The 17,756-nt window shown below is 49.8% G+C and overlaps 1 protein-coding gene across 3 annotated transcripts in view; it reads left to right on the top strand.

Moving 5' to 3' along the window:
- Nucleotides 1–17,756, top strand: part of ETS1 (ETS proto-oncogene 1, transcription factor) — a 76,290-nt gene that overhangs the window by 38,709 nt on the left and 19,825 nt on the right. For all 3 annotated transcript variants that reach the window (XM_054803056.1, XM_054803055.1, XM_054803057.1), the window contains 3 exons: nt 13,034–13,153; nt 13,790–13,990; nt 17,357–17,434. In XM_054803056.1, the coding sequence (XP_054659031.1) occupies nt 13,034–13,153; nt 13,790–13,990; nt 17,357–17,434 (399 nt within the window). The remainder of the gene's footprint in view (nt 1–13,033; nt 13,154–13,789; nt 13,991–17,356; nt 17,435–17,756) is intronic.

Consider the following 17,756-nt stretch of genomic DNA (forward strand, 5'->3'; position numbering starts at 1 on the left):
GCCTCTTCCTTGGCTTCCCTGGGAGTTTGCTGGCTGCCGATCCCAAGCACTCATTGAAAACCGGAGTTAGGTCTGAAAAAAAAGTTAAAATAAATTAAAAAAAAAAAAAAGGGAAGAAGGGGGGAAGAAACCCCAGAGGAAAAGAAGAAAAGCTAAGGGGAGGGATAGTGTGCCTTTAAACAGCTGTGTGCCAGCGTGTGTAACTGCTGGTGACTAATTCGGTGCGTTGCAAAGCAGCAGCGAAGCCGGCTGCCAAGTCGGGCTGCATCCCCGGCTGAAGGCTCAAGGAGTCATCGGGTCCCCTCCCTCCTTTCATCCCGCGCCCCGCCGGGCGCCGTCCCCCCCCCAGCCACCCCACCACTCCCCATGGCAATTTATTTACTCATCTGGAGGGCACAGCCCCGGCGGTCTCTTGACTCAGCAGTCCAGGGCCGATGGGAGCCGCGGGAGCAAATTCCAGGCAAGAAATAATCTCATGACTTGTCTCGGAAAAGATTGCTCTGAAAAGATCCCCTTACGGTCACGGAGCACTCCGTGCCCGCCCCTCCAGCAGAGCCCTGATTTCCCAACCTCGGGGAGCCAGGGCAGCCAGCCCAGGCAGCCTGCGGGGGACTGATTGGACCTTTCTCCCTTGGAAAAAGAGGGATGGATTTGGAGATGGGGGTGGCGCAGGGTCCTGAAGCCGGTGCCTGTCCCCCCACAAGGCACAGGGGTGTGGGGAGCTGGAGCCAGCTTGCCAGGGCAGGGAGCCCAGAGCTTGGGGTTGTGTTGATTTTTGGGTCATTCCTCCTTTTTCTTCCCCCACTTCTCAGGGAGGGGTTTAAACCTTCCTTTGGCCCCAGGCAGTTTTGGTTTTTGCTCAGGCACCAGCATTACCTTCAGCGGGGCTGGCGCCATGGATGGCTTAAAAATTGTATTTATGCTTTTTTGCCTGTTGGCTTTTTTTCATCCTACGTGTCTCACTCACCCTGGCCTTTTTTCCCCACCTCCTCCCCATCCAGAGTCACTTGAGTCCCATCCTCTTTTGAAGGCACTTTGGGAGGTCTGATCCCATGCCCAGTGTTGGGGATGGGGTGGGATTAGACCAGGTTGGGAATCAAAGATCTTTGGAAACTTGCATTTTTCTGGGAGGAAAGCTGGCCCCGTGGGCGGGCAGGGCTGCTGAGCTGACAGCTCTTGTACCTCCTTTGTACAATTGGGATCAAGGCTCGGGAGCACACAGCTCCTGGGGCCGTGACCGCAGGGACACGGGTCTCTGCAGGCATCCTGCTTCTCTGGAAATGTCCCCATCCACTGTGGTGGCCGTGCTGCCTTTTGAGATGAAGATGCCTGGGGAGAGGAACCAGCCTGTGGCTCCTGCACCCCATACACTTATGATTTCACCCCAGCCCCTAAGCAGCAGGAACTTGGGGCTGAGATGCCAAGGGCAATGGGGAGGCTTGCACCCCTGAGCCACCCATCCAGGGCCCTGCCGAAGCTCCTCTAAGTTTGTTACGGTCGGTGGAGGATTCCCGGAGTTCCTGGCAAGGGCTCCCAGCTCCCGAGTCACCAAATGACACCCGGTCCACCCCCTCCTCCATTTACGTCTCCTCCTAATAGCCTCTTGGCTTGAGCAGCCGAATTCAATCAGCCCTTTCACCATCTGCTCCCAGGCACTTCTGCCGGGGAAGGCTCGGGGCCAGAGAGGCTGTAATTCCTTAATAGCTTCCGGATGCTGCACGCGGGGTGGATGCGAGGGCTGCGAGTGTCTCAGCTTCTCTCCCGCCAGCCTTTGCTGCGGTTTCCAAGCTCAGGCTTCCTCTGGGCAGATCCGAGCACCTCCAGCCGCTCTGATTTATCCAGCCCTTTGCTCTCCCATCTCTCCGGGCTGAGGCCAATAGGTGACATAATCCCTGTCCTGGACAACCCTTGGCTCTGGGATGCGGATGACTGAAGCTGATGGGGCAGCCCAGTTCATCTTTGGCTGCCTTCCCCAGCTCACTCCCACCTTCTTCGTCTTCCCAGGGCTTTGTTCGGCCCAATCTCTGCGCTGGTCCCTTCCCCTGTGGGAAGTTTCCTAGAAGTCGGAGCTGGAAAAGAAGACCTTCCTGGGGTCGTTTGGGAAAACCCTTGCTCTCCTGCATGGGGATGCTTGATAACCTGGAGGTTGGATGGTGTAGCCTGGAAGGGTCAAAGCCCAGGAGATCTGTGGTCACCCAGGGATGAAGGGGGCTTAATCTCGGGGCTCTTCAGCTGCCTGCTGTGCTTGGGAAAATCCTCTTGTTCTTCGCCTTCGTTTCCTTGTCTGCTTAAAAATAATAATACCAGGAGAATCATTCCTGGGACATTGTGAAATGAAGTAGGTTTGGCAGTGGTGTTTCTGAGGCACTCTCTCCGGCGTGGGCTGGAGAGTTTTGGTTCCCAGGTTTCTCCCAAGGGCCTTTCTAGCCTCCATCACTGGAGCAGCTGAGCAGCTTGCTTCACCCTCCAGGGACAGGGAGGTGAAACAGTGTCAGGCTGAACAGCAGCATCCACGGATGGCCTTGTCCTTCGTCCCCTCCTGGCCCCAAGGCTGACATGAAGCTGACCCTCATTCGCCTTGTCCCGGCGATACCTTTGCTTGCATGACTTTCAGCCCAGCCAGCAAAATCCTCCCCCGTTTGTGGCTACTGGGGTCTGCTGCCGCTGTGCAAAGCACGCCTGTCTCAGGGCTGGTGGGTGGAAACATTCAATGTGCAATGGGCGTAGAGCGCGAGTGGCTCTTGGTTGTGGGCCTGGACATGGTTGGTGCTCACAGAGGTGTCATTTGGTGGCATTAGTGGAGTCACGACCCTGAGGGCTGCCTGAGGAACCAAGGAGATGGGGCTGGCTCAGGCAGCAAAGCAAAGAGAGCAGGTCCTTTGCTTTGAGCATCTTTTTTTTGCCTCTTCTGTTTGGTTGGTTCTTTCTCCCCTCCTGTTTCATGATGCTGTGCTGAGAGGTGCAGCTAGCGTAGGGAAGATGCTTGGAGTGTGCAGTGAATATTGCGAGCTACTTTGGTTTTGATTTCAGCTGCAGGGGGCTGTTGTGTGTATTTGTGAGCCACAGAGAGGGAGGAAGGATACCTTCAGAGAGGGGTCAAGGTACTTGCAAGTGCAAGTCTTCAGAGGCAGTAAATCCAGTGATGCAAAGATCTGTATCTAGCACAGGGGAATTAGAGGTATGTGGATCGTTACGCTACCTGCCATCTCTTGGCAGCTGCTAGCAGAGTTGGCTATTTGCTCTGAAGAATTATAAATAATTTTGTTGATTAAAATGATTGATTATCCTTGGTCTAATATTATTTAGTCAGAGCAAACAGTGCTGAGATTTACCAGCTGCACTCTGACCTCCCAACCCTGATCTGTTTGCAAAAGCCTGTGCAATTATTTGTTTGATTTCAAAGCTAAATATCCTAATCTCTCCTCTTCTCCTTTGGTAACTGTGAAGACAACTGGACAGCTTGGCCTGATAAGGGAGGGCAGACATGGAGTCCTCGTGTGTGGTGGCAGGTCCCTGGGCAGAAAGGGTGGTAAGATGGGGACCTGATGGTCACCACGTGCGGACAGGGGCTTCTTCTCCTCCACACATATTTGCCTTGCTCATCAAGTGCTGCCTGTGCTTCCTGGGCAGAGCCGAAACGCTCCCTGCTGTATGGAAAAACACAAAAAAGATGCTATCAAAAGCCTAATACCAGAATTAGGGCTTTCTCGGGGTAAGGCAGCAGCAGTGATCCCTCTGCAATCCATGGGGGATGTGATACGCTGCAACTTGCACCCTCCCATTGAGCAATTGGCCGCAGTTTATCGCTTGGCTGTACGTCTGGCTGGTGTTGCCCTGAAGGGAAGGGTGCGGAGGTGGGGGTGGGACGGGTGGCAGGAATCTGCAGCTGCAGAGTGATGTGGCAAGCTTCGCCCCCGTAGCTTGCTGCCCCGGGGCAGCGTGCGTGCTCGGGAGGTGACCCGGAGCTGCCAAGCCTCTCTTCCTCCTCATCAGCTCGATCCCTTCTGCATGGCTGGTTCCGTGCGCTCTGCAACATAGGGAGATATCTCAGGCTTGAGGAATGCTGTAGGAATATCTGTGGGCACCTTCCACTCATGAGTGATGGGCATTTTTACTGTGTGGACACCACCAACGTCCACAGCAGGTCCAACCCTTCCAGCTTTAACAAACATTCTTGGTGTATGAGTGAGAGAGCTGGTGAGTGGAGGAGAGTGGCTTTGATGTGGAGAGAGATATTTTGGAGGTTGAACATCATCCTAGCTTGAGGGCACTTCAAACTGTGTCCTGCCATGTGGTACCCTCGTGTCTGGCATGACGTGGCATTGATTCAGCCTAGGGGCAAGGGCTAAGGCTGGGACACAGAGAGATCAGTTTATGCAGGACTTGGGCTGAAAATTAAGTGAAAGTTGGGGAATTCCTTGGGACGGATGGGTTGGAGGTGTTTGGCTGAGTGTCTGCATGTCTGATCCTTTCCTGAGGCAATGAGAATTGAGGCTCCTTTTTAGGACCAGTGGGCTGCCAGCAGCAGGGACATCTGTGGACTCTGTCTGCATCAGAAGTGTGTTGTATCATGGCGATGGGCAGCATAATAATTGGTTTTTCATTCTGGACACGGAGTCATTTCATGTGGCGGTGGATACGCAGTGAAACCATTCCAAGCTGTGAGGTCATGTGTAGCTGCTTACAAAAGGTGTTGGCACAGTGTGTTCCTCAGGTGTGTTTGAGCTGACTTAGAAGGGTTGGGATCTCTTTGTGGGTGATGAAAGAGCTCGACATGACTGAAGGTTCCTTGGCCCTTAGCCCTGCTGTGAGGGGACAGCCCTGCCAAGAGACCTCAGCCTTCCCTTTTCACACTTCCGATCCTGACAGCATCTTCCTCGCACAATGTACTGCTGATTAACCTCAACCCGGCCTTGCAAAATCTCTGCTCTCCATTTTCTGGGAGACTATCACACGTGGTTTGGCAGCCCCATCCTTCTTCGGAGCAAGCAGCTGGAGCTGGTGGAAATGAATCCCCATTAAGTGTCTGTCCATATCCCTGGATGATGGAGGAGAGGGAGATTACTATCTGGAGGAGAGAGCGAGGGGTTGTTTGGATAGAGAAATGCCCCATCTGAACTGCTCAGGTATGATGACAGTAGCACCCTGTATGTGCTTTTGCACCCTAAGGTAAATCTATGTCAGGGTACTGGGATGCATCCTCCTCTAGGGACAGATTCTCCGGTCGCATCACTTCTTCATTGAAGATGCCAGAAATGGCATCATCAATCAGAGATCTGGGGTGAGAACAGCAGAAATCCTGGATTGAGCCTGGCTGGAAAGAGGTGGATGCTCTCGCGGATGGTGGGAAGCGCTGGGTGTGGACAACCTGAACCACTGTCTCCTCTGCGGAGTGCCGGAGCCCACCCATGGGTTTGCTTCGGGAGGGTTCAGGCCACGCTCTTGTGGCTGTGGAAACCTTCAGGGCGGTGAAGCCGGCATGGCTGGCCTTGCAGGGCTCCCAGCCCAGCCCAAAGAGAGCAAGGAATTTCAAGAGGCTTCTGATCCCAGGCGTGAGCCATTTGAATACCTCGGGCACCCTTCCAAGAAGCAAATGAATATCTAGTTGTTTGTTCGGTGGGGACCGCTGGGTTTTTGTAGTGTTTTTTTGCTGTTGAGCAATTTGAGCTTCGCTGCTGAGACTTGGGGTGTGAGGAGCTAGGTTTTAGCCACTTGTTTGCAGGGGAGCGTCTCCCGTAGCTGAAGCACTGATGCAGGGCAGCTGACACGGGCATGACCTGGACTTGCTATTTACACTTGACCTCCTTTCAGTCAGGGCTGGGTGTCCATTACAGGCTTTGCTGAGCCCACCCTGCACTCCCATTAGTGCGTGTGTGCCTGTGCATGGGGATTAGAGCTCTTTAGCAGTGTGGTTAGCAGGGATTAGAGCGAATTATCACAGGGGAAGCATGTCTCACAGGTTTGCATGAGGCAGGGAGTGTCCTCCCAGGCCTCCTAAGGAAGGATGGAAGGCAAACAAGCCTGAAAGTGAGATGCAAATCCTATCTTCAGAGGGGATGCCCCAGCTCATGTGATGTTCGATTGGGAAAGAGGGAGGGTGAAGGGCGATAAGGGTCTGACAGCTGGAAAAAGAGGTTTCGACTCCCGAGCAGGAGTGGTTTGGGCACGTGGAGGTTGTTCCTCGCTGCCTCTGTGTTGGCTGCAGCCTCCTGGTCTGGCTATCTCCAGAGCACTGACCTGTGAGCTCAGCCTCCACACGGGTTTTGCGTGGGTTTAATTAACCCTGGACTCTGCCGTCAGGCCGGCGGGTTTGGAAAAGGCTTGCGCAAGTTTTTAGTTGTGGTGCTGTTAAATCTAAAGCAACAGAAGGTGTATCAAAGCTGATTCAAGAGTGTTTGCCTTTGCAGGGGGGATTTGTGTTGGATTAATGGCAGTGCTGGAGCTATATGCTGCCGTTCTCATAGCACAATCTCATTGCTTCATCTTGATGGAAAAATCTTTTAGCTGACTTCTTTGCATAGTTTAGACGAGTGTTGTTAAACCGTGGCCACGTTCCCCAACCTCAAAGGTGGCCTCATCTCCCCGGTGCTTGCTTTTATCCATCTGCTCCTTCCAGCAGCCGAGATGAGGAGGACAGAGAGCGAAGCCCTCCACCGAAGGAAGCCCCGCTTCGACTTGCTGCAGGAAGACGAACCGTAGGTCCTGTCCCTGCCTGCTGAGGCTGGGGGAACTTTCCTGTAATTGCAGCCAGCATTGACTCAAGCCCTGTGGTTTTGCTTAGCTTCAGTCCAGGGGCTTCTCTAGCACTTCTTTCCTTCCTCTCCGCAACAAAAGTCGGGGAGGACCAGCTGAGCTGACCACCAGCCTGCAAGTTCCTGGGACTGCAGGGGATGCTGCTTTCCCAGGATCTCCGTCCAACACCCACATTATAAAGCTGGGAGAGAGAGAGGGAGCAGAAAGGAGCCTGAACGAGGGCAGCAGGCAGGCTCAGGGGATGAAGCCAGTGACTCTGATAGCATCGGGATAGTGGGTGAAGCATCCTTTCACCTGCCAGTGCTGCTGCCTGGTTCCTGGCCAGCTGCAAGATACCCACAGCCAAAACAAACCCTCCCTCACCTTTTGGTTGCTCTGTGTCCAGTTTTCCTCCTGGGCTCCCCCAAGCATCCTCTTCTAGCAAGCTTGCACCCATGCGAGGGTGTCTCCATTTTACAGAGGGGATGAAGCAATTTACCCCAAAGCCTGAGGCCGAGCAGAGCATCCTGACATCTCACCCTCACCTTAACCTTTCCCCTTCCTTGCTCCCTGTGATGCTCTAAGTACCAAGAGTCCAAACTGGGAAGAAATGCTTTTATCTGCATTTAGGGAAGACAGTTTTCAGGCCCTTTATTTAGGGGAAGAGCTCACCCCCATGACACACCACATCTCCATAAGAAAGCTGCTGAATGCCGGAAGAAAGCTGGCTTTGTTGTGCTTTCTGCAGCGCTAAGCAGTGTGGGCTTTCGGTTTCCTCTCTTGTTTTTCTCTTGAAGCCCAGCTTTCATCTCAGAGTATTTATTTTTCACTGCTTGAAGGACAAAAAAAAAAGACGACTTATTTTTCTTTTTTCTTTTTAAAAATATATTTATTTTAAATTAAAATAGCAAATGTCTGTGCCTTCTGTGCCACTCCTTGGAGAGGGAAGCAGGGCTGATCTCTGGCAAGTTGCTGCAGGAAGGGGGATCCAATCTCCCCTCCATACTGCCTGCTCCTCTGCCTCTCTCCCCCTGTCCTGTCTCCACATCCCCAGCAAACACCTCTCCCAGTGCTCACCCCATCTCCCCATCCATCCTTGCATCCCAGTTTTCCCTCTGTTCCCTTTTTTCCAGCTTTCTGTCCCGCTTTCCCTTTTCCTCCCCTCTAAATTTCGCTGCCCTTTTGGTCCGAGGAGCCCTAATTAGAACAGGCCGGCTCCTCTCCTGCTTCCTGCGTGGGAGTGAGAGGCAACGCTTGTGAAAACAGTTCAAAAGTGCAGACAAATTTTTGCCTAATCCTGCCTAAATAACAGGGGGCTCAGCTGGGGTTATTTGCCCAGGCTTTCCCCTCTCCAGAGCAGGGGGCACCTGGGAAAGGCAAAGCTGCCCCAGGGGGAGTGGAGGTGCCTGGTGGTGGAAACCTGAGATGGGGAGATGATGCCTCCACGGTGCCCGGGCTGCTTCACTGGGGAGCGTGGGAAGGGTCTCAGCTCCTGGCCCCCCTCTTCCCAGCCTCCTCTTATCCTGAGAAAGGTTTCTCAGCTACTGAACCCTGCCAGCTGGGGAATATTGGGAAAACTGTCGTGTTTCAGCTTCCCGATCCCTAACTCTGCCCTAGTTTTAGTCCTCGTGAAGGCTGGGATAGAGGGGACTTGGCGCAGTGTGGGGACAAGCTCGGGCAGTGTTGAGCTTGGTGTAGGCTGGAGATGGGAAGTCTTGGGGCTTGGTGGTCATGGGCTTACCGTGGGCACATGGGAAGAGGGTAGGAGAGCAAACCCATGTCCCTCCTTGCAGAGCCTCTGAGAAATTCCTCCTGCTCCATCACAGACATCCAGCAGTGGGGGAATGTCCTGGACCACGGACACCTCGAGGTGGGGCAGTGCAAGGGGGCTCGGAGGAGGATCTTGGCTAGCTCAGGGCTCAAGCACAGGTCTTTTGAAGGATACAAGCACAAATTTGTGCAGCCCTTGGAAGCACCGTCCCAGCACGATGATTTTTCTTGGCTCTCCGCAAATGATCTGGTTTGAAACGAACACGCATCTTCTCCGAAACTTATCCCCGTGCCTCTTTCAAGCCACCAAAGGGCGTGAAATCCTTGTGGTATCAGCATGCTGTGGGGGTTAGTCTCTGGTTAGGTCTGGGAAAGGGAGGATGAGGAGGCTGGGCAGAGAGCAGGCTTTTTACCTGAGACAACAGAGCATTGGGCTCCCGACCTTGGTGTCCATCCATCAGAGCAAGGGCAGGAGGAGGCCGCTGGGTCAGCTGGCTCCACTGTGACCTGCCGTACATCCATTTACATGCAAGCTACTGGATAAAATAGCGGGGACCAGACAAGGACACACTGGGGCTTTTGATGGGAAAAAAAGTGAGTGGCCAAGGGGAGCTTTAAAGATGCATTGACCCCGAGTGGAAATTTGGGTGAAAAATGACTTTGCTCCCATCCTCCTGCTCAGAGCATCTTTTTTTCCTTTACTGCCGTTTATTTTGCTTATGCAATCAGATGCTAATGCTTCGGCGTGCAGCAGAGTCACTTGCATTTTAAGGTCAAAATCCCTAAAGTTTGTAAATCGTAGTCCTTTAAAAAGATCGGATGCATAGAAATAGTTTATACACGCAGAGCCTGGTGAGAGCAGAGTGGGAATTTGGCTGGGAGATGAACTCGGTGATCTTGGCCTCTTTGTCCATTTGCTGGCTGTTTTTCTCCCAGGCTCCACGTCTGTTGGTGCAACACCTAATGCAAGTAGGGTAGTGGGTTTTGGGCAGATCCCCCCTTAGCATAAAATCCATCTAGGGATGCAGTGCTGGCTTTCGGCCATGTCAGGGTTGTTGTTATCCTCTTGTCTTTCTGAAGTCCCATTCCCAGAGATGTCAGGGAGCTGGAGGAACAATAGAGGTTTGGTTTTGAGAAGCCTCCGGGGTCTCAAACAGAGCCCCCAGATCCCTCCTTGCTTTGGAAAGCTGCAGCCAGATGACTAGATGTCCCTCTCCGCCTTCCCACCGTGCAAGGCAAATCACTTATCTCTGCTCTACAGATGCTGGAGATGCTGGTGACATAATTTTCCAGAGTGACTGCAACTCCTGTTAGCATTTAAAAATCAAACCATAACACCCTGCCTGGTCTCCCAGGAGGAAAATCAAATGCAGTTTCCTGTCAGTGCAGCGGCAGCAAGAGGAGGACATGGCATCTAGGCAGCAAACTGCACGTGGCAGCCGTGTCGATGAGGCTTTAATGGGTGTCATAAAAACGATACAGCAAACCGAGTCTGGGATGCAACGCCGTGGTCGGCTGGCCCCTGCTGCGGCGCTTGCTTTTTTGGATTAAACCCCTGAAATTTCTAAACTGAGCTTAGGTGTGACAGCTGGGTTTGATGCTGGCTAATGCTCCTTCCCATACATTTCTTCCGAGCCCGTGTGTGTGCATGCGTGTGTGTACTTTGTGGACAGCAGGAGGTACACAAAAGGAGACATTTTATTTGTGCAAGATTTGATTAAAATCTTGGAAACAGGTTTCAGATGGCAGTGAAAGCTGAAACCGGGGGAGCTAAGCTCGGCTTGCTTTTGTTACTGAGATTCTGCTTGGCTCTGACCTTTAGGCATCCCAAACTGAAGACGAAGGACTTGTCTGCAGGACATCACCAGGGCTTGATTCTCCTCCCGGCGAAGTAACTTCCCTGCACCCAGCTAAGTTGCATCGGGCAGAGCCGGGTAAAGCCCGTTGTGCTCCCTGAACGCTGAGAGAGTAACAAAGAAAATGATATTTAAGTAAATTCAGTATCTCAAAACCATCAGTGGCAGAATTTAGATTAAAAACTGCCTGTGACCCCCCCATCTGTTTGAGATCACAAGACAGACTTGTCCACAAACACGTATGCAGAGCTTTACAAACATGTTTAGTTTTACACATGTGAGCTTTTCTATAGATGTGGGACACTGCTGACTAAAATAAGGCTTCTGCAAGCGTTAGCAGGCTTGGGACTTTTTGGCTGTTTTGTCTTCTGAAGAAATTTTAGCTAGTAGCTATGGTCTAACAGGAAAAGTAGATGGTGTTTCAATCCTGAATCTGCTGAGTGCAAGGTATTTTGAAGGAGAAGCCTTGAAATGCACGTTTTGGTTTATTTTGGTGTTAAGATAGAAACCCTTCTCTGACACTTTGCTTTTTAATTTTTTTTTTTTTTTTTAAATTTGAAAATAGACTGTTTGCTTCTCTGATGACCTCTCCCTTGGAATCACTTTTAAGTCTTCCCTGTTTTGACACGTTGTTTGTGCAGACCTCAGTGTTCACCTTACTAAACTGAAACCTTATCCCCCGCTACTGAAAAATTGATTCGCTGGGTATGTGCAAACCCAACCCCATGAATCCTGCAGGAGAAAATAAGGGGATCGGTGGTAGGTACTCACTTGTATTGCAGAGATGAAATAAGAATTTTGCACGCACCTCACCTTGCCCTCCTGCTCTTGGTGGCTTGCCTGAGGAGGTCATCTCTGCACAGGTTTTCGCAAATGATTCAGTGTAAAAATTGGGGTTAGAAACATTTTCTTAGCCTAACTCTGACTCATCTTCCCATAGCATGCGGGAGCAGTGAACTGCCGTTTAACCAGCCGGCGGAGGGGAGCGGATTCCTGGGTGGTCCCTGTAACCACAGAGCACAGAAAGCAAAGCATTAAAATGTAACATGAGGATGAAGGGAAAGGGGCACTGAACCACTTTCTCTCCCAGTGTTATCTCAAAGCAGCAGATGGAGAACAGAGATAGCGAGGGTGGCTGCTCATTTTTCCGTGCCCTCTCCAGCCGAATCCAGTAAATAATGAAGTGTAATTTGCCAAATAGCCTTTGAATGTATTATTTGCTTTCGAAGGTCCCGATGTGTCCACTGTGGCAGGGAATCCTTGATTTACATGGTGGGGTTAGGGAGAGGAATCGGGTCCCGAGAGGCTTGGTGTCGGGAATTTTAGTAGTCCTACCTGAGCAAAGAGTCATGCAAATCATTACTTGAGTGCCTTGGGATGCACTCAACACTGCTTGAAATAAGCACTTGCCAGCATTTTGCAGGTATAATGGCTTATTAAATTAGAGCTTAAATTAACTTGGAACGATGGTGAGCTGAGGTGGCTAGGATTTCCACAAACCAGAGAATTCTTTGACTTTTGATGTCTACATCCAGACATTCATGAAAACACCAAAAGAGCTTGCGCATGTTGTCATTTTTCCACTGAGAACAGTTTTCATTGAAAAAATTCCAATAGGCTACAGTGCTAAACCAGCCTCAGGTGGAAGATTTACATATGAGACCGATAAAGTTCAGTTGTTTGAGATGGTGGTTGCATGAGGCTCTCCTTCTCTGCGAAAGACTTTTTTTTCAAGAATGCTTAAAATATATGAAAAAGAGCCAAACCTTTATTCAGATCGAGTTTTGGGTTTTTTTTTAAACGGTTGCTTTTGTTTATGAAACTCTTTGGCTACAAATATCTGCCGCCTTCCAAATAAATTAGAAAAAGAAAAAAAAAAAAGGAAGAGCTTTGCTTCTCATCAGGACTTACTCCAAGGCCTGGCTCTTGGCTTGGCCCCGCGCTCTCCCATGGGGGCGGCTGAGCATTGTTCAGTGACTCACCCGAATCGCGTCGCTCCCTGCTATGGGCTGCACATGATGTAACTCTGTGCTAATGTGGGATTTTCCAGCTCTTTGTTTTCCCTCCCTCCTCGAATGGGTTTTCTGCTGGTTCTTCATTCTGCCTCAGCCTGCTGTCAGCTTACTTCTTCCAGGATTGCCCGTGATTCTTCAAAATTAATTTTTTCCCTCTTGCTTTTCCTTGGACTGGGATGCCCGGAGGTGGAACAGTAATTCAGAGATGCTTTTCTCCCTGCTTTCTTGTTCACCCTGGTGTAGGACTCTATCTTCACTGGTGTCTGGACCTGCTCAGCTGTCTCCCAGGCTCCAGATGCCACCTGGGGTGATGAAGCCCAGCAGGCTCATGTCTGGAAAGGTCTTAGATATCACCGTCGAATTTCCAGTAGTGTGTTCATGGTTGGCTTGTAGGGCTACCATGTACACTGTGTAACCTAGCTTACCAGACAAGGCTTGTCTATGGCCTTTTGGTGCAGGCTTACTATAAGCACACTTATTTTTCTTGTCTGCTTGTGGACTTGCAGGGTATGGATTTATAGGTCTGGGTGTGAAAATTTCAGAAGAAAAAAATGAGATGGATTGCTCTGTTTTTCTGACAATTCAATGTTATGAGGACTTCTGTCGTCTTGCCCAGTCCCATGCCCTTGTGACCATTTATCTCTCTCCTGCTTCTTTCAGATATGGAATGTGCAGATGTGCCTTTATTAACTCCCAGCAGCAAAGAAATGATGTCTCAGGCATTGAAAGCCACCTTCAGCGGCTTTGCAAAAGAGCAACAGCGACTGGGAATCCCCAAAGGTAAGACAAGGTTTCCCACTGAGCAACCGTGGTAGCCACAGAGATCATGTCCTCCTGCCAGGCTGCCCTTCTCCACATCTGCCATCTCTCTTCTTGATTCTCTTCATGTAGTATTGCCTTGTTTCTTGGCAGCTTCAGCTGGAAAAATGTGGATGTACAGGCAAAACCTTTCAGTACCATTTGCAAACCATGTCTATGTGTTCTGCTAACTTCTGCTGCATGACTCCTCTTGTAACTTTGGGGACCTGCTCCTCTGGAGGCAGCTCTAGGGCTTCTTTTTGCAAGTTTCCACTATACAGAGAAACGGCAAGGTGCCTTTGGAAGAGGCTGATGACAGGGAGAAACCAAGCGAAATGGAGAAATAGGTGGGAGGAAGGGGTCAGAGAACTGGTGGAATTGTTAAAAATCCCAAACAAATCTAAAGCTTATTCCTTGTGTGAAATAGGGCTGATCCAAATTGTAGGTAGGGTGTCCCCCTACCGTGTTTTACCCTTATGCCAAAGGACTGTCTATGGGATGAAGCTCTGCAGGTGCTTATCTACTGGGACAGCTGTAGCACTGTCGGTGTCCTGTTTTCCTGGGGAAATGGTTTGTGGTTGTACATTAATGGATCTCTTCTGCACCCCCTTGTTGCAGATCCCCAGCAGTGGACAGAGACGCATGTGCGGGACTGGGTGATGTGGGCAGTGAACGAGTTTAGCCTGAAGGGAGTGGATTTCCAGAAGTTTTGTATGAACGGAGCTGCCCTCTGCGCCCTGGGCAAGGAGTGCTTCCTGGAGCTAGCGCCTGACTTTGTGGGAGATATCCTTTGGGAACATCTGGAGATCTTGCAGAAAGGTGAGTCCTGGAGTCTCCAGGGTTAATGGCTCAGGCCGTCCTGGCTAGCCTGATTTTGGGTCTTTCCAAAGACCTTGGCTCACAGCCTAGCTGTGGACAAGGTGTTCACCTTGGGCTTTAATCCCAATAAAAGAATTTTTAACTTTCCAGTAGGATTTCAAATGGGTATCCCAAGCGGTAGTGGGCAATGCAAATCCCACTTCTTGAAAGAGGAAGGGTGTTTGCGCCAACAGCCCAGCAGGAATCCACAGTGGGCAGGGACGCTCTGCCTGCCTGGAAACGATGGTGGGATTTTCCAAAGCATTCTTCCTCAGCACATTCAGCTCCTGTTGTGAATTTTACTACTTCCTCTAGTACAACTAGGTACAACAATACAACCAAAATTCCACCCTAATTTCCCAATTGTGATTGGAACCTGCTTTTCTTTGTTTCATGTCCCAAAAGGTGTAATGGCTTTTTTTTAAGAGTGGCTATGTCCCCCACAGGAGAAGCCATCTCTGCCAGTCCTTGCATGACAGCATTAAAGGGCATTAATTCTCACTGATTGAGGACACACATATTGATTTTGGATGTTGATTTTCATAGCGTCTGGGTGCCCAAGCAATGCTTAACCTGGGATGGTTTCTAAAGAGCGAGTGAAGAGCTTAACACCTTGAACTGAGCCACAAGCAGGAGCAGCAGCAAATCTGTGCTCTGTCCCTCGCTCGTTTTTGTGCAGAGCTATTCGCTTTCCTGGAATATCCCTTGTGCCGTCATACCAACCCTGCGTGCTGTAATGGTGGCAGGAAGGGGAGGGGGAGCAAAGTTATGCCTTCCAGGAAACCATTGACAAATGAATGTTAATTGCTGATTACTAATTTTAATGCTACCTGTGGTTTGCAAAAGGTAAACACGGCTCTTCCCAGGGTTTGTGTATGACAGGCTGTTTTTCTGCTCTTTGACTCTAGATCTGTTCTGTTCTTCTCGGTTTTGCATAATTTTTATTGAGTGCTTATATCAACAGCAAGCAGTTTAACCAAACAAAGCAAAACGTTGCGGTCAGTCCAATTTCTCCTTGCTATAAGCCATCACTTGTAACACAGCTCTGCCTTCCCGCATCCCTTCTTCATTTGTTTGGGCTGTAACCCGCTGGAGATGAGTGCAATGTGCTCCAGGTACTGACTGAGGCATCAGAGCTGGGTTTGCAGCTCCTTCCCCAAGGAACAGAGATGAACTTGGTGCTGTAGTTTCATGGTAAAGTAGGGATCATGTTTCCTTATAGCATTGACACACACATGGGTGTTCAGTTGCTGCAGTCATGAGGATGCAAAAGGTCTGAGAGAGAGAGAGGAGCTTTTATAAAGAAGCTGGAAATCTTTGTGCCTCTTGCAGCTTTTCTTCCAAAAGGATGAAAAAGATTAAAGCTGAATTTCTGTCTCAACACTGTTGGCGTAGCCCTGGGAACCAAGAAATCTCTGTTCTGTGTTCAGTTTTACTTTGCAGCTTCTTGCATAAGCTATCTGAGCCTTAAGTTCTATGGTGGGTTCTTAACACATTTCCCAGAAGGGCAGTATCTGTGAAGTATTTGAAGAGTAACTAAGAAGAGTTTCCAAGAAATAACCAATCTCACCCCAAGGACTAATTTTTGTTCCCTGCAAGTCATGGGACTCGTCTTACTGGTAGTACATCTCAAACCCCTGACAAGATCTGGGTTCTGTTGCACTGGTGCTGTGCAAACACAATGTGCAAAATTGTCCTTGTCACATCTCTCCCCACGGAAGAGGAGGTGGTCGTCTCCACTTTGCAGCTGGGGATGTGAAGCATGAGGAGATCAAGGTTTTCCCGGGCTCACCCGTAGAGTCAGGGTCCAACTTGCCAGTCCTTGTCTCTTCCATCTTCCCCAGCCACCCACCATCATCTCTTGGGGGTGTTGATGCTGGGAGTGGTGGTTAACCGCAAAAAATTTGGCTTTACCTATAGCGGTGCGACCGCCAGCATTGGGTCATGCTGGGACAGGCTGTGACCTTGCTGTCCCTTCAGCTGATGTGCCTCCCTTGTGAGTGCTTTCTGAGAGTGACTCATGTACCACAGGCTGCTCAGGGTTTAAAAACGGCAGCAGATGGGTGACTTTTCCCTGCATGGATTTGGGTATTTTCAGGCATATTTTTCCAAATTTCTTCCTAAAATAACCTCTTCAGTTACCAGCAGTCAGCAGTGGCCTCCACTTGACTGTAAGCATAGCCGAAGGTTGCTCTCTTTCTCTGTGGTCACCCACCCTGCCCCTTGGCAGACACCGTGGGGAGAGGAAAAGAGCGTTTCTCATTAGGTCTCTCTGTTTGCACAAAACCTCCTTTTGTTACAGAATATTTTCCACCCTGCAATCCCCAGGAGAGAGGGCCAAAATTAGACTCCTTGCAAGCGAACGTGTGTTATCTTCAGTTGGCTTCTCTTTAGCCTCAGCAGAAATAAACATAACCTGGAGTTGTCTGTGTGTTTTTTATTTTGGTTACCCTCTGCAAAGAAAATAAAATCTCCCATGCCGGTATCTCTGCCCACATGCCGTGCTGGAATGAGTAAGGTGTTAATGGAAAAACTGGTCAGAGTAGGAGCAATGTGGCTTTTACATGGGAAAGCAAATTCAGCGCCAAGCCCAAGTGCTCGGAAAAAGCAATGGAAAGCAGAGAATCTACGCTTTGATGTGATATGTGCTCTTGCTCAGAGAATTATGCCTGTGGAAAGGCAAAAATTTTGCATGCTGCCCATGTGTACACCGTGGAGTCTGTATCAGGAGTTGGGCAATGGACAGTGCAACAAAGCTTTTCTGAGCATGGCATCCTCTGCCTGCATCAGATGCAAGGTAAAAGCTGCTGCGTAGGCTGGGAATTAGCATTTATTTCAGGTTGTAGGAGCTGGTTTTGGTGTACATTACCCACTCCCTTGCACACATCTACTGCTGGGCTAAAAATGGGGGCTTTTTCAGGAAGACAACTGCCCTTGTATGGTTTTCACGATCTCATACGTGTAAGCATGGTAAGCAATCCTCAAGAGAATGAAAGACGACAAAAATTAAGGCAAGCAAGGAAATTGTGCAAGTAGTATTTCAGAACCACCTGGAGCCTCTGATTGAGAAAGCTGTTGCTGTTCTGTTTTGTTTTGTTTTGTTTAAATTTGGGCATGCTGGCAGCAAGAATTCCTGAAGGAACTCATGCATCAAGCACTTGTTTCAGTGGGATTTCAGCTCCTAGCTCATTTCTCTTCCTTTGAACATCCCAGTTTAACCCAGACGCGAGCATTTTAGGAAGTTCAGACCTCTCTGCATTACAGCAAGTCTTGCATAGCATGATATGCCTGTGAACATGTGACATTTCCTTCCTTTTCTCTTTGCAGAAGAGGTAAAACCATACCCAGCAAATGGAGTGAATACAACATATCAAGAATCCCGCTATACTTCAGACTACTTCATTAGTAAGTCTCAATTACCAGTATCATTCTGGTGCTTCCAGGCATGGAAGTGCCACCTATTAGAGGTTTGTCTGCATCACGAGGACTGCACCATGCAGTTGTTGCTCTGTTGTGGCAGAGCGTGCAAAGTGTGTAATTCTGTCTTTCCTAGTGTTTTGGGTTTATTTAGAAGCCATCTGTATTTTTTTGGTGACTGCCTTGAGATGCCGTAATCTGACTTTGCAAGCACTGTTTGAAGCTGTAGCTCAGCAGACCTGAAAAGCGACCTCAGCACTCCAGAACATTGGGAATTTTTAAAAACTTATTAAAAAAAGAGAGGGAACGG

Source organism: Grus americana, chromosome 24, assembly GCF_028858705.1.
Source record: "Grus americana isolate bGruAme1 chromosome 24, bGruAme1.mat, whole genome shotgun sequence".
Lineage (NCBI taxonomy): Eukaryota > Metazoa > Chordata > Aves > Gruiformes > Gruidae > Grus > Grus americana.